The 15,149-nt window shown below is 45.6% G+C and overlaps 2 protein-coding genes across 11 annotated transcripts in view; both read right to left on the reverse strand.

The window, feature by feature from the left end:
* Positions 1–4,513, reverse strand: part of LOC307211921 (uncharacterized protein) — a 340,964-nt gene extending 336,451 nt beyond the window's left edge. For all 5 annotated transcript variants that reach the window (XR_013836598.1, XR_013836607.1, XR_013836608.1 and 2 more), the window contains exon 1: positions 4,302–4,513. Coding sequence is in view for 2 of the 5 variants with exons in the window: in XM_079969085.1 (XP_079825211.1) it covers positions 4,302–4,380 (79 nt within the window). In the remaining 3 variants the exon portion in view is untranslated. The remainder of the gene's footprint in view (positions 1–4,301) is intronic.
* Positions 4,514–9,345: 4,832 nt separating this feature from the next.
* The window catches only part of ANAPC1 (anaphase promoting complex subunit 1), a 58,857-nt gene continuing 53,053 nt past the window's right edge, over positions 9,346–15,149 (reverse strand). For all 6 annotated transcript variants that reach the window (XM_079968395.1, XM_079968394.1, XM_079968396.1 and 3 more), the window contains exons 43-48: positions 14,749–14,887; positions 13,326–13,412; positions 12,160–12,255; positions 11,625–11,823; positions 10,643–10,777; positions 9,346–9,725 (exon numbers count right to left, since the gene is read on the reverse strand). In XM_079968395.1, the coding sequence (XP_079824521.1) occupies positions 9,610–9,725; positions 10,643–10,777; positions 11,625–11,823; positions 12,160–12,255; positions 13,326–13,412; positions 14,749–14,887 (772 nt within the window). In that variant the 3' untranslated portion in view covers positions 9,346–9,609. The remainder of the gene's footprint in view (positions 9,726–10,642; positions 10,778–11,624; positions 11,824–12,159; positions 12,256–13,325; positions 13,413–14,748; positions 14,888–15,149) is intronic.

Consider the following 15,149-nt stretch of genomic DNA (forward strand, 5'->3'; position numbering starts at 1 on the left):
GTCTCCTGTCTGTCAGGATACCTGATAATGCCTTATCTGATTGCCTTTTCTGGGTAGCCGGGCCATCCTGTTGACATGGTAGTTCCTGAATCTCTTACACATATTGATAGTTTGCTCAGCTTAACAGATACTCGCCAGACTGTATTTACAGGGAGGTGTAAGCCCCTACAAGTCCAAAGACAACTGGAAAGCTTTTCCCATTTCCATCTTCCTTGAAGAGAAATATTTGAGGTCAATTTGGGAGAGTCAAAATGGCTTCAGGATTGATCTCCTGTACACGTGGTTTATATTGGGAGCAGCCCAATCAGACTCCAGGAGGGAAGCAGAATCAGCCAATCAGACAGGACCCAATGTGTAAATCACGTATGTAAAGCCAGAAGTTGTTTTTTTTGGGGGGGGGAATTTATTCACTGTTTTACGAGCCGCAATAAAGAGCATGAAATCACTATGTGACGCCGAGTATATTTCAGGTGGTAAAGGAAGAATATCAACAAAAGAGATTGTGAACACATGAAGCTGCCAAATTGGTCTAGTCTAACACAGTTCCTGATTTTTTTGATTGGCAGCACTGTAAGTAAAGACCTGCTACCCAAGCTGTGGATCTTTCCCCTTCAGGGTCAATCCAAAAATATTTGCTTATTTTTGTCATCTGGGCAGCCCAGGAGCTCCATACACACTGCCCAGGCTTGCGCCCCTGGGAGGGCACTTGGGTGCTGCTTTGTCACCCCTGGGAGGGGGCCCTCAGATAGATGGATGCCAACAAAATTACACTTATTTAACAAAATGCAACAATGGGAAACAGCCTAGCTTGATGGCAAAACAGATGCTTTGTATGTAGAAGGTCTGGGGTTCAAACCCAGCATCTCCATCCAGATAGGGCTGGGGGCAGTGCTTAATAGAACCACTAAGCAGTTTACAAAAAACAACAACAAAAAAATCAAAATTGTCAGTAAAAGAACAGGTAAAAAAAAACCAGGTACAGTGGTACCTCGGGTTGAGTACTTAATTCGTTCCGGAGGTCCGTACTTAACCTGAAACTGTTCTTAACCTGAAGCACCACTTTAGCTAATGGGGCCTCCCACTGCCGCCGTGCCGCCGGAGCACGATTTCTGTTCTCATCCTGAAGCAAAGTTCTTAACCTGAAGCACTATTTCTGGGTTAGCGGAGTCTGTAACCTGAAGCGTATGTAACCTGAAGCATATGTAACCTGAGGTACCACTGTACTTAAAAAAAATTCAGAATGTAATTAGAATCAAGAATAAGCTAAAAACAGGCTAAAACAGAATCAGACATTTCATACTGACATGTTTAAAGGCCAAAGAGAAGATTCAAATGTTTATTGCCCTATTCATTCCTGCAATGCTTGCTATGCCTTCTCACTTCCATTTCTAGAGAAGATGAAGACCTGAAGAGAGCTCTGTAACCATCTATGCTATGGGAAGCCCCTAGATTTTGCAACATCTGCCACAGGAAAGCCAAGTTCTTGCAAAATAAAAAAATAATAATACAGGTGCATTGCATTTAATGCTCTGTTGTTGTCAGTTTGTTCTGCAATGCTCATTTTGCATAAGAGCCAGGGTCTGGCTTTGATGCAGACCATTCAGCTCTGGCAAATCTTGACTGACAGCAACACGAGAAAGGCCAGACATGAGAGCCAGCACTCTAGCTTGCTGGAATTAGACTTGGATCAGGTTTGAGTTCCTGCTTGCCACAAAGCCAACAGATGGCAGTCAAATTCCTTCAGATTAGGCTACCTCATAGGGCTTTCATGAGGATAAAATGTGTGCGAATGGCAGCCTGAAGTGATCTTGTTGGAGGAAGGCTTGGATACCTCGACCTCCAGTATACCTGAAGGAGCGTCTCCACCTCCATCGTTCTGTCCGGACACTGAGGTCCAGCACCAAGGGCCTTCTGGCGGTTCCCTCACTGCGAGAAGCCAAGCTACAGGGAACCAGGCAGAGGGCCTTCTTGGTAGTGGCACCCACCCTGTGGAACGCCTTCCCATCAGGTGTCAAAGAGAAAAATAACTACCAAACTTTTAGAAGACATCTGAAGGCAGCCCTGTTTAGGGAAGCTTTTAATGTTTAATAGGTTATTGTATTTTAGTGTTTTGTTGGAAGCCACCCAGAGTGGCTGGGGAAACCCAGCCAGATGGGCGGGGTATAAATAATAAATTTATTATTAATTATTATTATTATTATTATTATTATTATTATTATTATTAAAATATGAAAAAACAGCAACGAACTAGGTCAATTACTCTCACTAAATACAGAAACTGGTTGGAAACCCAAGACACAATCCTCTGGGCCTCACTTGTCCATCTCTTATTTTTATTGATCACAGAACACCTGGAAAATGGCAATTGCTATTTTTAAACTTCCCATGTTGGCACCTGAACCTTCCGAATATTCTACCATCACATTCTGCCCACCCCAGTTGACAGTCTACTTAATATGTCTGCTCAGAAGTCACTCCCATTCAGTTTCATGGGGATTATTCCCAAATAAATGGCTTTAAGATTACAGTGTGTATTTCAGGGAGAAAGAATATAACTGAATCCAGCCATTCAGCTTTCAAAGCCAAGTACCAACATTCTGTTGCCAAGACCAGAAATCAGAATAGCAGAGACTGAGTCTATGCAGATAGGTGCAGGTTTAGTTCTCAAAGAAGGGGCTCCGTGCAGTTAGGTTTTATCCCCTCCCATCTCCTGTGATCAATGACAAACCTAGACAGCATCTTAAAAAGCAGAGACATCACCTTGCTAACAAAGGTCCGTATAGTAAAAGCTATGGTTTTCCCAGTAGTGATGTATGGCAGTGAGAGCTGGACCATACAGAAGGCTGATTGCCGAATAATCGATGCTTTTGAATTATGGTGCTGGAGGAGACTCTTGAGAGTCCCATGGACTGCAAGAAGATCAAACCTCTCCATTCTTAAGGAAATCAGCCCTGAGTGCTCACTGGAAGGACAGATCCTGAAGCTGAGGCTCCAATACTTTAGCACCTCATGAGAAGAGAAGACTCCCTGGAAAAGACCCTGATGTTGGGAAAGATGGAGGGCACAAGGAGAAGGGGACGACAGAGGACAAGATGGTTGGACAGTGTTCTCGAAACTACCAGCATGAGTTTGACCAAACTGCGGGAGGCAGTGGAAGACAGGAGTGCTTGGCGTGCTCTGATCCAGGGGGTCACGAAGAGTCGGACACGACTAAACGACTAAACAAAACAAACAAAAATCTCCTGTGATGCCCCAACATGGATCCTGCTACTTTCCTTCATATAAGTCAATGGCTTCCATTCATTCCTGGGGGAGGGGATAAAACACTGGCTGTTCCAGGCTGTTCCAATGACCTGTCCTCCCCTGGGGTGCCCAAAATGCTTTGCGCCCCCGTAGAATAGACTTAAGTACAGTATATCCTCACCTGCCATGATGCGTTTGTTCAGGGATGTTTGTTGTCACTGCTTGAAAACGACAGATAACCTTCTATCCTTGCTAAAAAGCCTGGTTTCTCTCTAGCACAGAGGCTGCCCTTTCAGATACCGTATGTCTATCCTGCCTTTAGTGCAGATCCTCAAAAAGGCAATTTGCAGTTTTTAAAAAACAAAACCCAAAGAACAGAACTTAACAAAAATCGGATAAAGTATCAATTACTGGTGGAGTAAACAGTGATTCTCTGCAGCTGCCTCGCGTTCTTAAAATTAGACAGCGCTAACAGGAATCGGGTTCCAGTTTTCTTCCTGAACGAACTCTGCCTCATTCAAGAACCTGTTGCCTATACTCCTTTACCTGAGACCTGCTGCCACACCACATCCGCAAACCCGCTTCCAAAGCGCTAAAACATTTCTGATCAGAAGTTACTACTAGCCCTCCTGAATTATTTTCACTTTACTGAACAAGACCACATCACTGAGCTGAATGACTGATAAGTTTCCAAATTACGTCTGCAGACCAGGATAGGGCTGAATCAGAGTCTAATAATACCCGTTTCCAAAAACTCTGGCCCAAAGCTGGAGCATCTGGAGAAAGAAACGATCCAGAGAGCAGCTGCGTAATTTGCGCGGAGACTAGGGCTTTCCGATCAGGCATAGGCGTTTCCTGGCACGCTTGAGACCCGGGGGTTTCCTGCCTTCCCCAAAATTAGAGCAGGGGGCAGTTACAGAGCAGATCGGTGGAAGCTTTTAACACACAGCCCCCGTGATATTTGCAAACGAGGCTATAGGAGCTCCACGTCCAAAGCTGCAGCCAGCTGTTGCGCAAAGTGCAGTTTTGCAAGAAAGACGGATGAAGTTGCGTCTTACCAGCATAGCTTCCTGCCGAGGGGGGGTCCTTAGGTCTGTTTGGCCAGCCTGCTGAAGTTAGCTGTCGGGGTCCGTCCATGAGCCAAGCGCAGTTTCAAAACGATTTTTAAAATAACAGAGAAGCGGCGCTTCTTTTGCAAGAACTGATATACCATGATCTCCTCCAGCTCTTTCCACGTGCGCAGGAGCCAAGAGCGCACAGCTTCGCATTTGTAACGGGCGCCAGAAATGAAAGTCGCCTTGCTCGGCTCACATCATTGGTGCGGCGGGTCACGTTACCGGCTGGTTTCAAATTTTGTGTGACAGCTTGGAAAAAAGAAAAAAAGAAAAAACCCCGAAAAAGGAAACAGGAAGCTTCTCTCTCGGATCTAATTATGACACGCTTGCGGTGCAAAGCTTTTCACTCATCGGGCTCCTACCTCCAGCCCAGAAGCCTTGCATGCCAAATCACTCGGCGACTTTTCGGGTCCCGGGGGGGGGGGGCTCGTGTACAGCAAGCAACCCTCCCCCCCCAAAAGAAAAACAACAACCACCACCAACTTTTGCTCCTGCCCAACTCGGTGGTTCGAATCCCTGCTCGGCCCCTGCTCCTGCCAACCTAGCAGTTCAAAAGCACGTCAAAGTGCAAGTACAGTGGTACCTTGGGTTAAGTACTTAATTCGTTCCGGAGGTCCGTTCTTAACCTGAAACTGTTCTTAACCTGAAGCACCACTTTAGCTAATGGGGCCTCCCGCTGCCGCCGCGCCGCCGGAGCATGATTTCTGTTCTCATCCTGAAGCAAAGTTCTTAACCTGAAGCACTATTTCTGGGTTAGCTGAGTGTGTAACCTGAAGCGTATGTAACCTTGAAGCGTATGTAACCTGAGGTACCACTGTAGATAAATAGGTACCAATCCGGTGGGAAGGTAAACGGCGTTTCCGTGCACTGCTCTGGTTCACCAGAAGCGGCTTAGTCATGCTGGTCACATGACCCGGAAGCTGTACGCCGGCTCCCTCGGCCAATAAAGCGAGATGAGCGCCGCAACCCCAGAGTCGACCTAATTGTCAGGGGTCCCTTTACCTTTTTAACTAAAGGTTGAAAATGAAGCATGCTTTGCACGTGTGCGTTAGGTTCCTCTGCCATCGGAGGCGACCTGAATCTCAGTTTGCTGGGAATAGTCAAACTGGGGAGCTCAAGCTGGGTGCCGTGAGAACGGGATTCTTAGCTAAATGGGTCTGCGACCCGATCCAGCAGGGCTCTTTTGGACCTCAGGTATTTGCTGCTTTAACAAAACACCAGGATCCGGGGTGGGATGGGGTTTTTTTTGTGTTTTTTTTAGGAGTTCATCAGCTCTCCAAGCCCAACTTGAGTGCCAACAATTGACTGATGGTCAAAGATCTGGAAACCAAGCCTTAGGAGGATCGGTTTGGGGGAGCTGGGAATGTTTAGCCTGGGAAAGAGGAGGAGACTGAGAGGAAATAAGACAGCCATCTTATATTGCAAGGGCTGTCACTTGGAAGATGGAGCAAGCTGGTTTTCTCCTGCTCCGGAGGGTAGGACCCAAACCAATGGCCTTACAAGAAAGGAGATTCCGACTTAACACTGGGAAGAACTTTCTGACAGTAAGAGCTGTTCAACTGTGGAACAGACTCCCTCGGAAGGTGGTGGACCCTCCTCCTTTGGAGGTTTTTAAGCCATCTGTCATGGATACTGAAATATACTCGGAGTCGAGTATGGACTTCATGCTCTTTATTCAGCTCATAGTAGTGAGGAATGAAAGTTCCCCCAAAATATCTGCTTTATATACATTATTTACACAATGGGCCGCACATGATTGGCTAATTCTGGGATTCTCCTGTAGGCCAATCAGGTTGCGGATTCACTTCCACCTGGAGCTGGATTGGGTGGCTCCTGCAAATCAGTCATACTGCAGCATTGTTCTAGGACCAATCAGACTGCTGCATTCTGAATCCTATTGTTCTAGGACCAATCAGACTGCTGCATTCTGGACCCTATTGTTCTAGGACCAATCAGACTGCTGCATTCTGAATCCTATTGTTCTAGGACCAATCAGACTGCTGCCTTTTGGATCCTATTCAACTCGGTACATAACAGATACTTTAGCTGAGATTCCCACATTGCAGGGGGTTGAACTAGATGATCTTTGGGGGGCCCTTCCAACTCTATGCTTCTACTGCTATTCTCTCAACAAATGAAATAAACTTCTGCAGTTTAGTTATAAATAGGATTTATATAAAAGAGGAATGTGGCCTTTCCCCCCTTGACACTCTTCCTCCCCTTGCTTTCTAAATGTTGCCAGTTTTAACACATGGATTCGCAGCTGTGCGTGCAATAATTAATTTAGGTGAATTGTAAAATTGGCTAAGCAAGGACTTGAGGTCGCACACTTGCATGAGTGTGCTATGCATTTGTATACTGCCTTGCTTGCTTAGTGATCAAGAATAAAATACCATTTGGCTGTACATATATTAATTTTTAAGTTTAAAGCAACAGCTATAGTTTGGATTTTCACTGTTTCTGTTCTCTTTGCTAGCTTTCTTGGTTCCTTATCGCCACCCATTTAGCTTGCATGCTGCAAGCACAGATACATTCCTAGACTAATATCCCATCAGGAACTGGAGTGTGTAACATAGTGTCACAGTCCGGTTCACGGACGATTGAAGTCCCGGCTGGGGACGTTGGGACTGGGGGCAAGATGGCGGGGTGGGAGCAGGAATGAGAGTCCAGAAGCCAGCAGTCAGAAAGCCAAGAGTCCGAGGGTCAGAGAGCCGGAAGTCAAGAAGCCGAGGGTCAGGAAGCAAGGAGTCATGAAGTCAAGGGTCCGAGGATCAAGAAGCAGAGAGTCACGAAGTCAGGGGACCGAGGATCAAGAAGCAAGGAGTCAAGCGCAGCAAGGCAGGGAACGTGTTGCTGTGGCAAAGAGCTGAAGGGAAAATGCTGCCCTTATATCCCTTCCCAGCTTTTGCCACCAGGTGCTGTGAGTTACCAATCGGCCTCACCTGTGTGGCCACACCTTGCCTCTTCAGAACAAACTTAGGAAGGCCCCAGTCCTCCAGGTCACAGGGCCTGGCTCCTGCACGCACACCTGACACATAGCTTAGGCATAGAATGAATATGCACTGCATGCAGTGTGTTCCAGGTTCGGTTTCTGACACCTGTTAAAAAAGGGGGAGAGAATTGGTGGCCTTCGGCTGCGGCTTGACCAGTGGTTCTCAAAGGGTGTGGCATGAGAGGATGGAAAGTGTGGCAGGAAGATTCAAGGGCCATCAAAGACACATTTAAACACAGTATAGTATATAAGAAAATTCTTTGCAGAATACAGTGGTACCTCTGGATACGAATGGGATCTGTTCCGAAGCCCCGTTCACATCCTGAAGCGAACGCAACCCGCGTCCGTGTGGGTTGTGATTTGCCGCTTCCGCGCATGCGCGTGACGTCATTTTGACTGCGCATGCACGAGCAGTGAAACCCGAAAGTAACGTGTTCCGTTACTTCCGGCTCGCCACGGAGCGCAACCTGAAAGCTCTCAATCTGAAGTAACTTCAACCCAAGGTATGACTGTATGGATAGATACCTTTTCAAAATAAGAGAAAGAGCATCAGGTGTTTTTCAATGTATTTCTTGTCAATTTAAACTTGGTGTGGTGCGAGCAAATTTTTTCATTCTGAAAGCGTGGCCCGGAGAAAAAGAGTTTTGAGAACCACTGGGTTAGACCATAACTCAGGATGACATTGGCCATGCTGGTTGGGGCTGAGACCCACCAACTTCTAGAAGACTACAGGTTCCACAACTGTTGTGAGCATGAAGACCCTTCAGAGGAAGAGTCACAGTGGAACAGACTTCACTGGAAGGTGGTGGACTCTCCTTCACTGGAGATTTCTAAAGAGGTTGGAGGTCCACCTATCAGGCGTTCTTCCCTCTGCAGCCACAGCAGGCGCTATGATTCTCCAGCGATTTGACTTCACCCCTGGAGGTGCACTCCATTGTCTCTCGAGACAGCCGGATGCCAACAAAAATAGGTTTGGCTGATAGGGTTGCAACTAGCCCAGGTTTTAAAGGATATTCAATACTGGTGCTGTTAAGTTTTTCATACGTACTTTGCAGGATTCAACTAAGTTGTTCCATGCATGGAACAACGTGTGCTTCCTCCTGCAGCCCCTAAATCTGTTCTGGAGGGCTGGGGGCACACAGGGGAAGAAAGTCCTGTTGCACGAGCAGACTTTGTTCCCCACACACCTTAGCACTATGTTGAATTCCACCCACTGTTTTATACAGTGGTACCTCAAGCTACAGATGCTTCATGTTACAGACTCTGCTAACCCAGAAATAGTACCTCGGTTTAAGAACTTTGCTTCAGGATGAGAACAGAAATCATGCTCCAGCGGCGCGGCGGCAGCAGGAGGCCCCATTAGCTAAAGTGGTGCTTCAGGTTAAGAACAGTTTCAGGTTAAGAACGGACCTCCAGAACAAATTAAGTTCTTAACCCGAGGTACCACTGTACTTTTAAAAACCACCTTGGGTGGGCTATATTGAAAAAGGTGGCTAATTTTATAAATAACTAAGCAGATCACAACATAAGGAAAACTGTATTACTGGGTGGGGTGGGGCGGGTAGTGGCAGGAAGAAAGTCGAAGCGGCACAGGGCTAGAATTTTCACTGGCACCCCCGTGTTTCTTGTAACATATCGTTCCTCTCTGAAAGTGCATGGAACCTGAATTCATCATGATGGATAGCCAGCACTCTCACCTTCACTACCATTCTACACTGAAGGAGTATGCATGGCAGTAGTAGTATACTATAGGTTTTGCTTGTTTTGAGCGATCAGACTTTGGAAATATATGTGCAAAGGTGACTTCAAAGAAGGCACTGAGCTGAGCTCTGTGTGTTTCTCCCACCTGGAGATTCAAATCGCAACATTTAGAAGAAACGGGCAACGTAGCCCTGCTAGTTCAAGGATGCCGTGTCAAAAAGAGCTGTTGACAAATTGATTCCAGGTGGTTTATTTTCCCAGTTCATCATCAAGATTTCTCTCTCTCTCTCTCTCTCTCTCTTTTGGCAAACAAGCTTTATTTACAAAAAGTAAACATATTAATTAGCACGGGTATGTAAACCGTCCAACAATATATAAAGCTCTCTCTTTTTTTATCACTCTCAAAACATAAAAAGGGAATGGAAAACGCTGAGGAAGAAGTTTGTAAACTTAGAAAGCAAAGCCTGACTTCATCAATGCATCTTTCGTCCGATGTCAAATGCTAAATGGATACTGGCGTTTTGGTCGCTCGGTTGTGTCAAATTCAAGTTATTGCTTTCACAAAAACATTGCCTGTGGATTCCCCAGCAACAGAGGGGCGAGTCTTAGAAGGGCACGGACTGGCATTCCCAGGGGCTTGAATTTCAACAGCAATTCAGAGAAGGTTGTGCAACCTAGAAGGATAAAGGAGAAGGGGGGGGAATGATTACACCTTCAAGTAGAACAAATATACCAAAACAATGCATTTTAGATGCAGAAACTCTGCTTCAGCACAGAACAGTTCATACCTGTTGTGTTATAGATAGATAGATTTTATTGTGTTATGTTATGTGAGCTGGTCTTTGACCGTAATAAATTATAAAACAGCGTTCGTAAAGATAAAATATACAATTGGAGCAGATTGCAGCAATAGCTCATGAGTTAAAATTGAGATATATACATAGACCCGTACAACTGAGATTTGGGCTACCATAAAAAATTGACCCTGAGGCACCCCAAAGGGCAATTTCAGCATTTCCCTAGTAAGCTGTTTTATTCTAGAGGATGTACCTGTTGTGTGTATAAAATATGTCGCTGCATTTTACATTTTATTATGTTTTTATATTCTTCTGGAAGCCACCCAGAGTGGCTGGGGAAATCTAGCCAGATGGATGGAGTATAAATATTATTATTATTATTTGCACCACCATAAACTCATTTTGTTATATTATTATCATCGTTATTTATTCAGCTCCTGCCTTCTTGTTCCTTACAACTGGTAAAGTACTACTAAAGAGAGCAACCGTGTGTTGGCCAAATGAACATATTGCAATTTATTGAGAGGCTGAAGCTCAGGAGCAGAGCACAAGGTTTGCACGGAAAAGGACCCATATTCAGTTTCCAACATCTCTGGGTGGCTCCGATTCCTGCATTGAAGGGTTGGACTACATGACCCTTGGGTTCCCTCCCAACGCTACAATTATAAGATTAGGCTTAGGTTGAGATGGACCAACTTCTGCATTTTTGTACAGTGATGGTAATCCATGGTTTGCTCAGTGTTCTTTCCCCGCCCCCCAATAAATCGTGATTAAGAGCTGGGTTTTAATCTTACCTTCCAAGCCTCCAGCTAACAGCTGTGCCGGTGTTGGAACAGAATGATATATGAGGAAGCAGGCCAATATACTTAGCTGAGATTTGTCGGTTGGCTGTCCACTTAAATAGGAGTGCAAGCAGACGTCACCTCCAGCTGCAACACACAAGAGAGGTGAAGCTCAGATTTAGCAGATGGAAGCGCAGCAAAATGTTGCAGTGTGGAATGTTCCTGGTTCAAGGTTCTGACAAGCAAGGGCATCTATGGATGCAACCAGGCTCAAGGATATCATGCACTCACTACCTGCTGATTTGCCCCTTATATACAATGCCCAGAGAGAGAAAAATATTATCTATTCTTAAGTGGTTCTCAGGCCTATTCCACCCAGGAAATAACTGAAATTAGCTGATAAAAACAAAATGCTTTTGTTTTTGTTTTAAATTTCCTAATGTTGAAGCTGGTTATTTAAATATTTAAAAAAAGCAGTGTTAAGAAAATTGGTTTGCATTTTTGTTGTTTTTGAGATTGTCTATTGGTTTTACAGTGGTACCTCGAGTTACATATGCTTCAGGTTACATACGCTTCAGGTTACAGACTTTGCTAACCCAGAAATAGTACCTCGGGTTAAGAACTTTGCTTCAAGGGGAATAGAGGGAGAGGAAGTTCCACTGAACACGTGGAAGTTGTTTGGCTCGCACAATGACTTAACTGGATTCAGCCCATACAGAGCCAGATGTTTTTATTTTTGGAACAGTTTCAAATCATGGTAAGAACCAAATCGTTTTTGACTTTCTGGCTTACGCACGCACGCACGCACGCACGCACGCACAGAAAAAACCCTTACTAGAGATTATAAATGAACATTGGGTCGTGTGGGGGTAGAAATTCATGGTCTTAGGAATTCATGGTCTTGGCTTAGCTATGTTGCCATTAAGAGAAGAGTCATATCTGCCAGCTGCACAGAACTTGCTTCATTTAGCAGTAAATCCTCTGCTATTTTTACCTTGCAGCCACTGATCCAAGGTATTATCGATGGAACACTTAATCACAGGTAAAAACTCAGAGTTCATAAAAAGGCCCCGGTGCGGATTTTTCCTCATTCTTTCCTGGTGACTTCTGGAATTGAAAAACTCTAGAACCAACTTTATCTGCCACAAGTCAAATGTCTCTGACATTTCTCTTTTTTCCAGTCTTCTCACAGCCTAGCGGAAAAGGAAAAGGAGCTTGAATTAACTCAGTACTGTTGGAGCTGCAGATAACTAGTTTATAAAATGAGTTGTTTAGAGACTTACATAATCAGAAAGAAAGCTTAGGGGGAGTTTGCAAGATCAGTGTCACAAGGTGGCATGAATCTGCTATGACTACTCGTTCATGCAGACACGTTTCCATAGGTTAAAAATCAAGATATACTGTGATTACAAATGCAATAGGCTTTTCGTCTTTGCTTTCTTAACGGGCAAAAACCAGCAGGAAAAAAAGCAACCACAAGCAAGGTCACACTTCGCTGAAATGAAAAGGATTGTGCAGCGTGCTTTTACCTGGTCAATTGCGATGTAAGCCGGCAGCATTTCGGGATTTTCCTGAGTAACACACTCGTACAGGATAGAAGAGAAAAGGTCGAACACTTCCTGTTTCTAAAAAAATGAAGAAGATGTAATTCAAGGGGGAAAATACATCATACATGTTGCAGTGGGTGGGGAGACAGATGTTACTGGAATATAACTCCTATTGCCACTGACCATTGGTCTTGCTGGCTAAGGCTGATGGAATCCAATAATAATAATAATAATAAAGGTAAAGGGACCCCTGACCATTAGGTCCAGTCATGACTGACTCTGGGGTTGCGGCGCTCATCTCGCTTTATTGGCCAAGGGAGCTGGCGTACAGCTTCCGAGTCATGTGGCCAGCATGACTAAGCCGCTTCTGGCGAACCAGAGCAGCACACGGAAACGCCGTTTACCTTCCCCCCGGAGCGGTACCTGTTTATCTACTTGCACTTGATGTGCTTTTGAACTGCTAGGTTGGCAGGAGCAGGAACCGAGCAACGGGAGCTCACCCCGTCGCGGGGATTCGAACCGCCAACCTTCTGATCGGCAAGTCCTAGGCTCTGTGGTTTAACCCACAGCGCCACCCGCATCCCTCTAATAATAATAATAATAATAGTAATAATTTATTATTTATACCTAGCCCATCTGGCTGGGTTTCCCCAGCTACTCTGGGTGGCTTCCAACAAAGATTAAAAATACATTAAAACATCAGTTATTAAAAACTTCCCTAAACAGGGCTGCCTTCAGACGTCTTCTGAACATCAGATAGTTGCTTATCTCGTTGACATCTAATGGGAGGGCGTTACACAGGGCGGGCGCCACTACCGAGAAGGCCCTCTGCCTGGTTCCCTGGCATCTGCTTCCCTGGCAAGCTGCCCACACTGGCATACTGCCTACTCTGCTGGTACTTTAATTAAACTTTGGAGAGGCTGATTTTGTCAACTAGAATGCGAATAGTCCCACCCATACGTTCTTTTATTTTAAAATTCCTCCTGTGCAAAACCAGGATACTCTAGTCTTCCCAAAGCCTTACAATAATTCCCAGCAATTGGGCATTTATAGGCATGCTGTCTCTAAGAGTGGAGTTTCATGTTGGCTCTGCTGAAGCCTGCCTTTAATTTTTTTTTTTAAGCTAGGTTTTGCACCTGACAACTTACTTGCCCCGTGTTTGCAGCCGGTTTGCAGAAATAGTCAGCGAATGAAAGCAACGCAGGATCAGATGTAAAAGCAGAAATAGCTTCTGGCTGAAAAGGAAGGTGACATTTAAAATTAAGGATTGTTTCCTTCTTTGCGGTTCATGGGGAAAGTGCAATTCATACAACCCTTCCTCACTGCAGGCCTGCCACCTCCCAGACGAATGGTCCAGCCTTCTTGGGAAAAAACGTAATGGAGATAACACTACCCCTTAGCAAAAAGCTCTGACCTGAAAAACAGATTCATGCAGCTGAAAATCTTGCTACCTTACCAGCACAGCTGAACCAACAAAGTGGTATCATCTCAGCCCTTTGGGGGAGAATGAGACAGGCGGCTGAAACTTCCCCCAATGCAGGTCAGTTTCTCATGCTATTTTGTACTGGCGTGAGGTGCCACAGGGGCCAACGCAGAGACATTTGGAGTCTTCCCGGTGAAATTTGCACCAGAATGACAGCTGCCTCTCACAGCTTGCATTAATTTTCCAAAGATGGCCTTTTCCTTATAACCAATGGCCTCACAACCCAATGGAAAATTCAGGTTTTTTCGCTTTTTGCTTGTTATATACTGCAGGGGTCAGCAAAGTTTTTCAGCAGGGGGCCAGTCCACTGTCCCTCAGACCTTGTGGGGGGGCCGGACTATATTTTTGGGGGGGAAATGAACAAATTCCCAAGCCCCACAAATAACCCAGATGTCAGGGAACTGACATCGGAGCCAGAAGTGGAGGCAGGGCTCCCAAGCGATGCCGGAGAAGGGCCAAGCAGGGAGAGAGGGAACTCATCGGCTGGGGAAGGAAATCAGCGAAACACCAGGGATAAAGGGGGGCGGTTGGGGGAATTGGAGAGGGGTCTCCAGGACTCTTCGCTGGAGACCAGCGGGGAGAGCACAGGTCCTCCTCTGCCCACACCCACCCTGCGCAGAAGACTTCGCGCAGGGAAAGTAGGCGTAGACTTGGCGTCAAAGAGCTTTTGTGCTGGAAGAAGTTTAAGAAACGCCCACTGACGGATTCTGCTAGCGACTGAACAGCCACGAAGTGAAGGGCTGTCCAGTCAGGAAAGGTTTAACCAGGCTACCTAGCCAGGTGTGGTGGCAACTTACGCACGAGCAACCCCCATACATTCATTACACCAGAGATGTGTTTTAAATAAAAGCACACAGTCTACTCATGTAAAAACACCAGACAGGCCCCACAAATAACCCAGAGATGCATTTTAAATAAAAGGACACATTCTACTCATGTAAAAACATGCTGATTCCAAGACCGTCTGCGGGCCAGATTTAGAAGGCGACTGGGCCGGATCCAGCCCCCAGGCCTTAGTTTGCCTACCCATGTTATATAGTTTATATTCATTGCAGCTTTTTTCACTCAACAGTGGCCATAAGGTCTACCTTGAATGCCCGGGCATCCGCATTCCGGTGAGTGACAGTCTGCGCCAAAAGGCTTCGCCAACCCATTGGGTCCTCTTTGTATGAAAGCTGCCCAGCCCTCAATTTTACATACAGTACTCCATCTTTTGAAAGAATTGATCTGCAAGAAGAAAGGAAGGTTTGGGGGGTTTTTTTGTTTCAGATTAAGAAGTTATCCATGCTAATTCACATATCTTGAGGACAGATTATCATTGCACCATGTAACACCTGAAAGCATTACAAATTCCACACTCAGTTCCCTACCACAAACGCCGAGGTGAAGCACTGTTGTTTTATTCTGCAGTTTTATCCACTGATATACATTTATATCCAACATGGAACTCATTACGTTCCCAGGTGGGCTCCCATCCAGGCACTGGCCA

This window comes from Podarcis cretensis (genome assembly GCF_951804945.1).
Source record: "Podarcis cretensis genome assembly, chromosome: 3".
In the NCBI taxonomy this organism is placed as follows: Eukaryota; Metazoa; Chordata; class Lepidosauria; order Squamata; family Lacertidae; genus Podarcis; species Podarcis cretensis.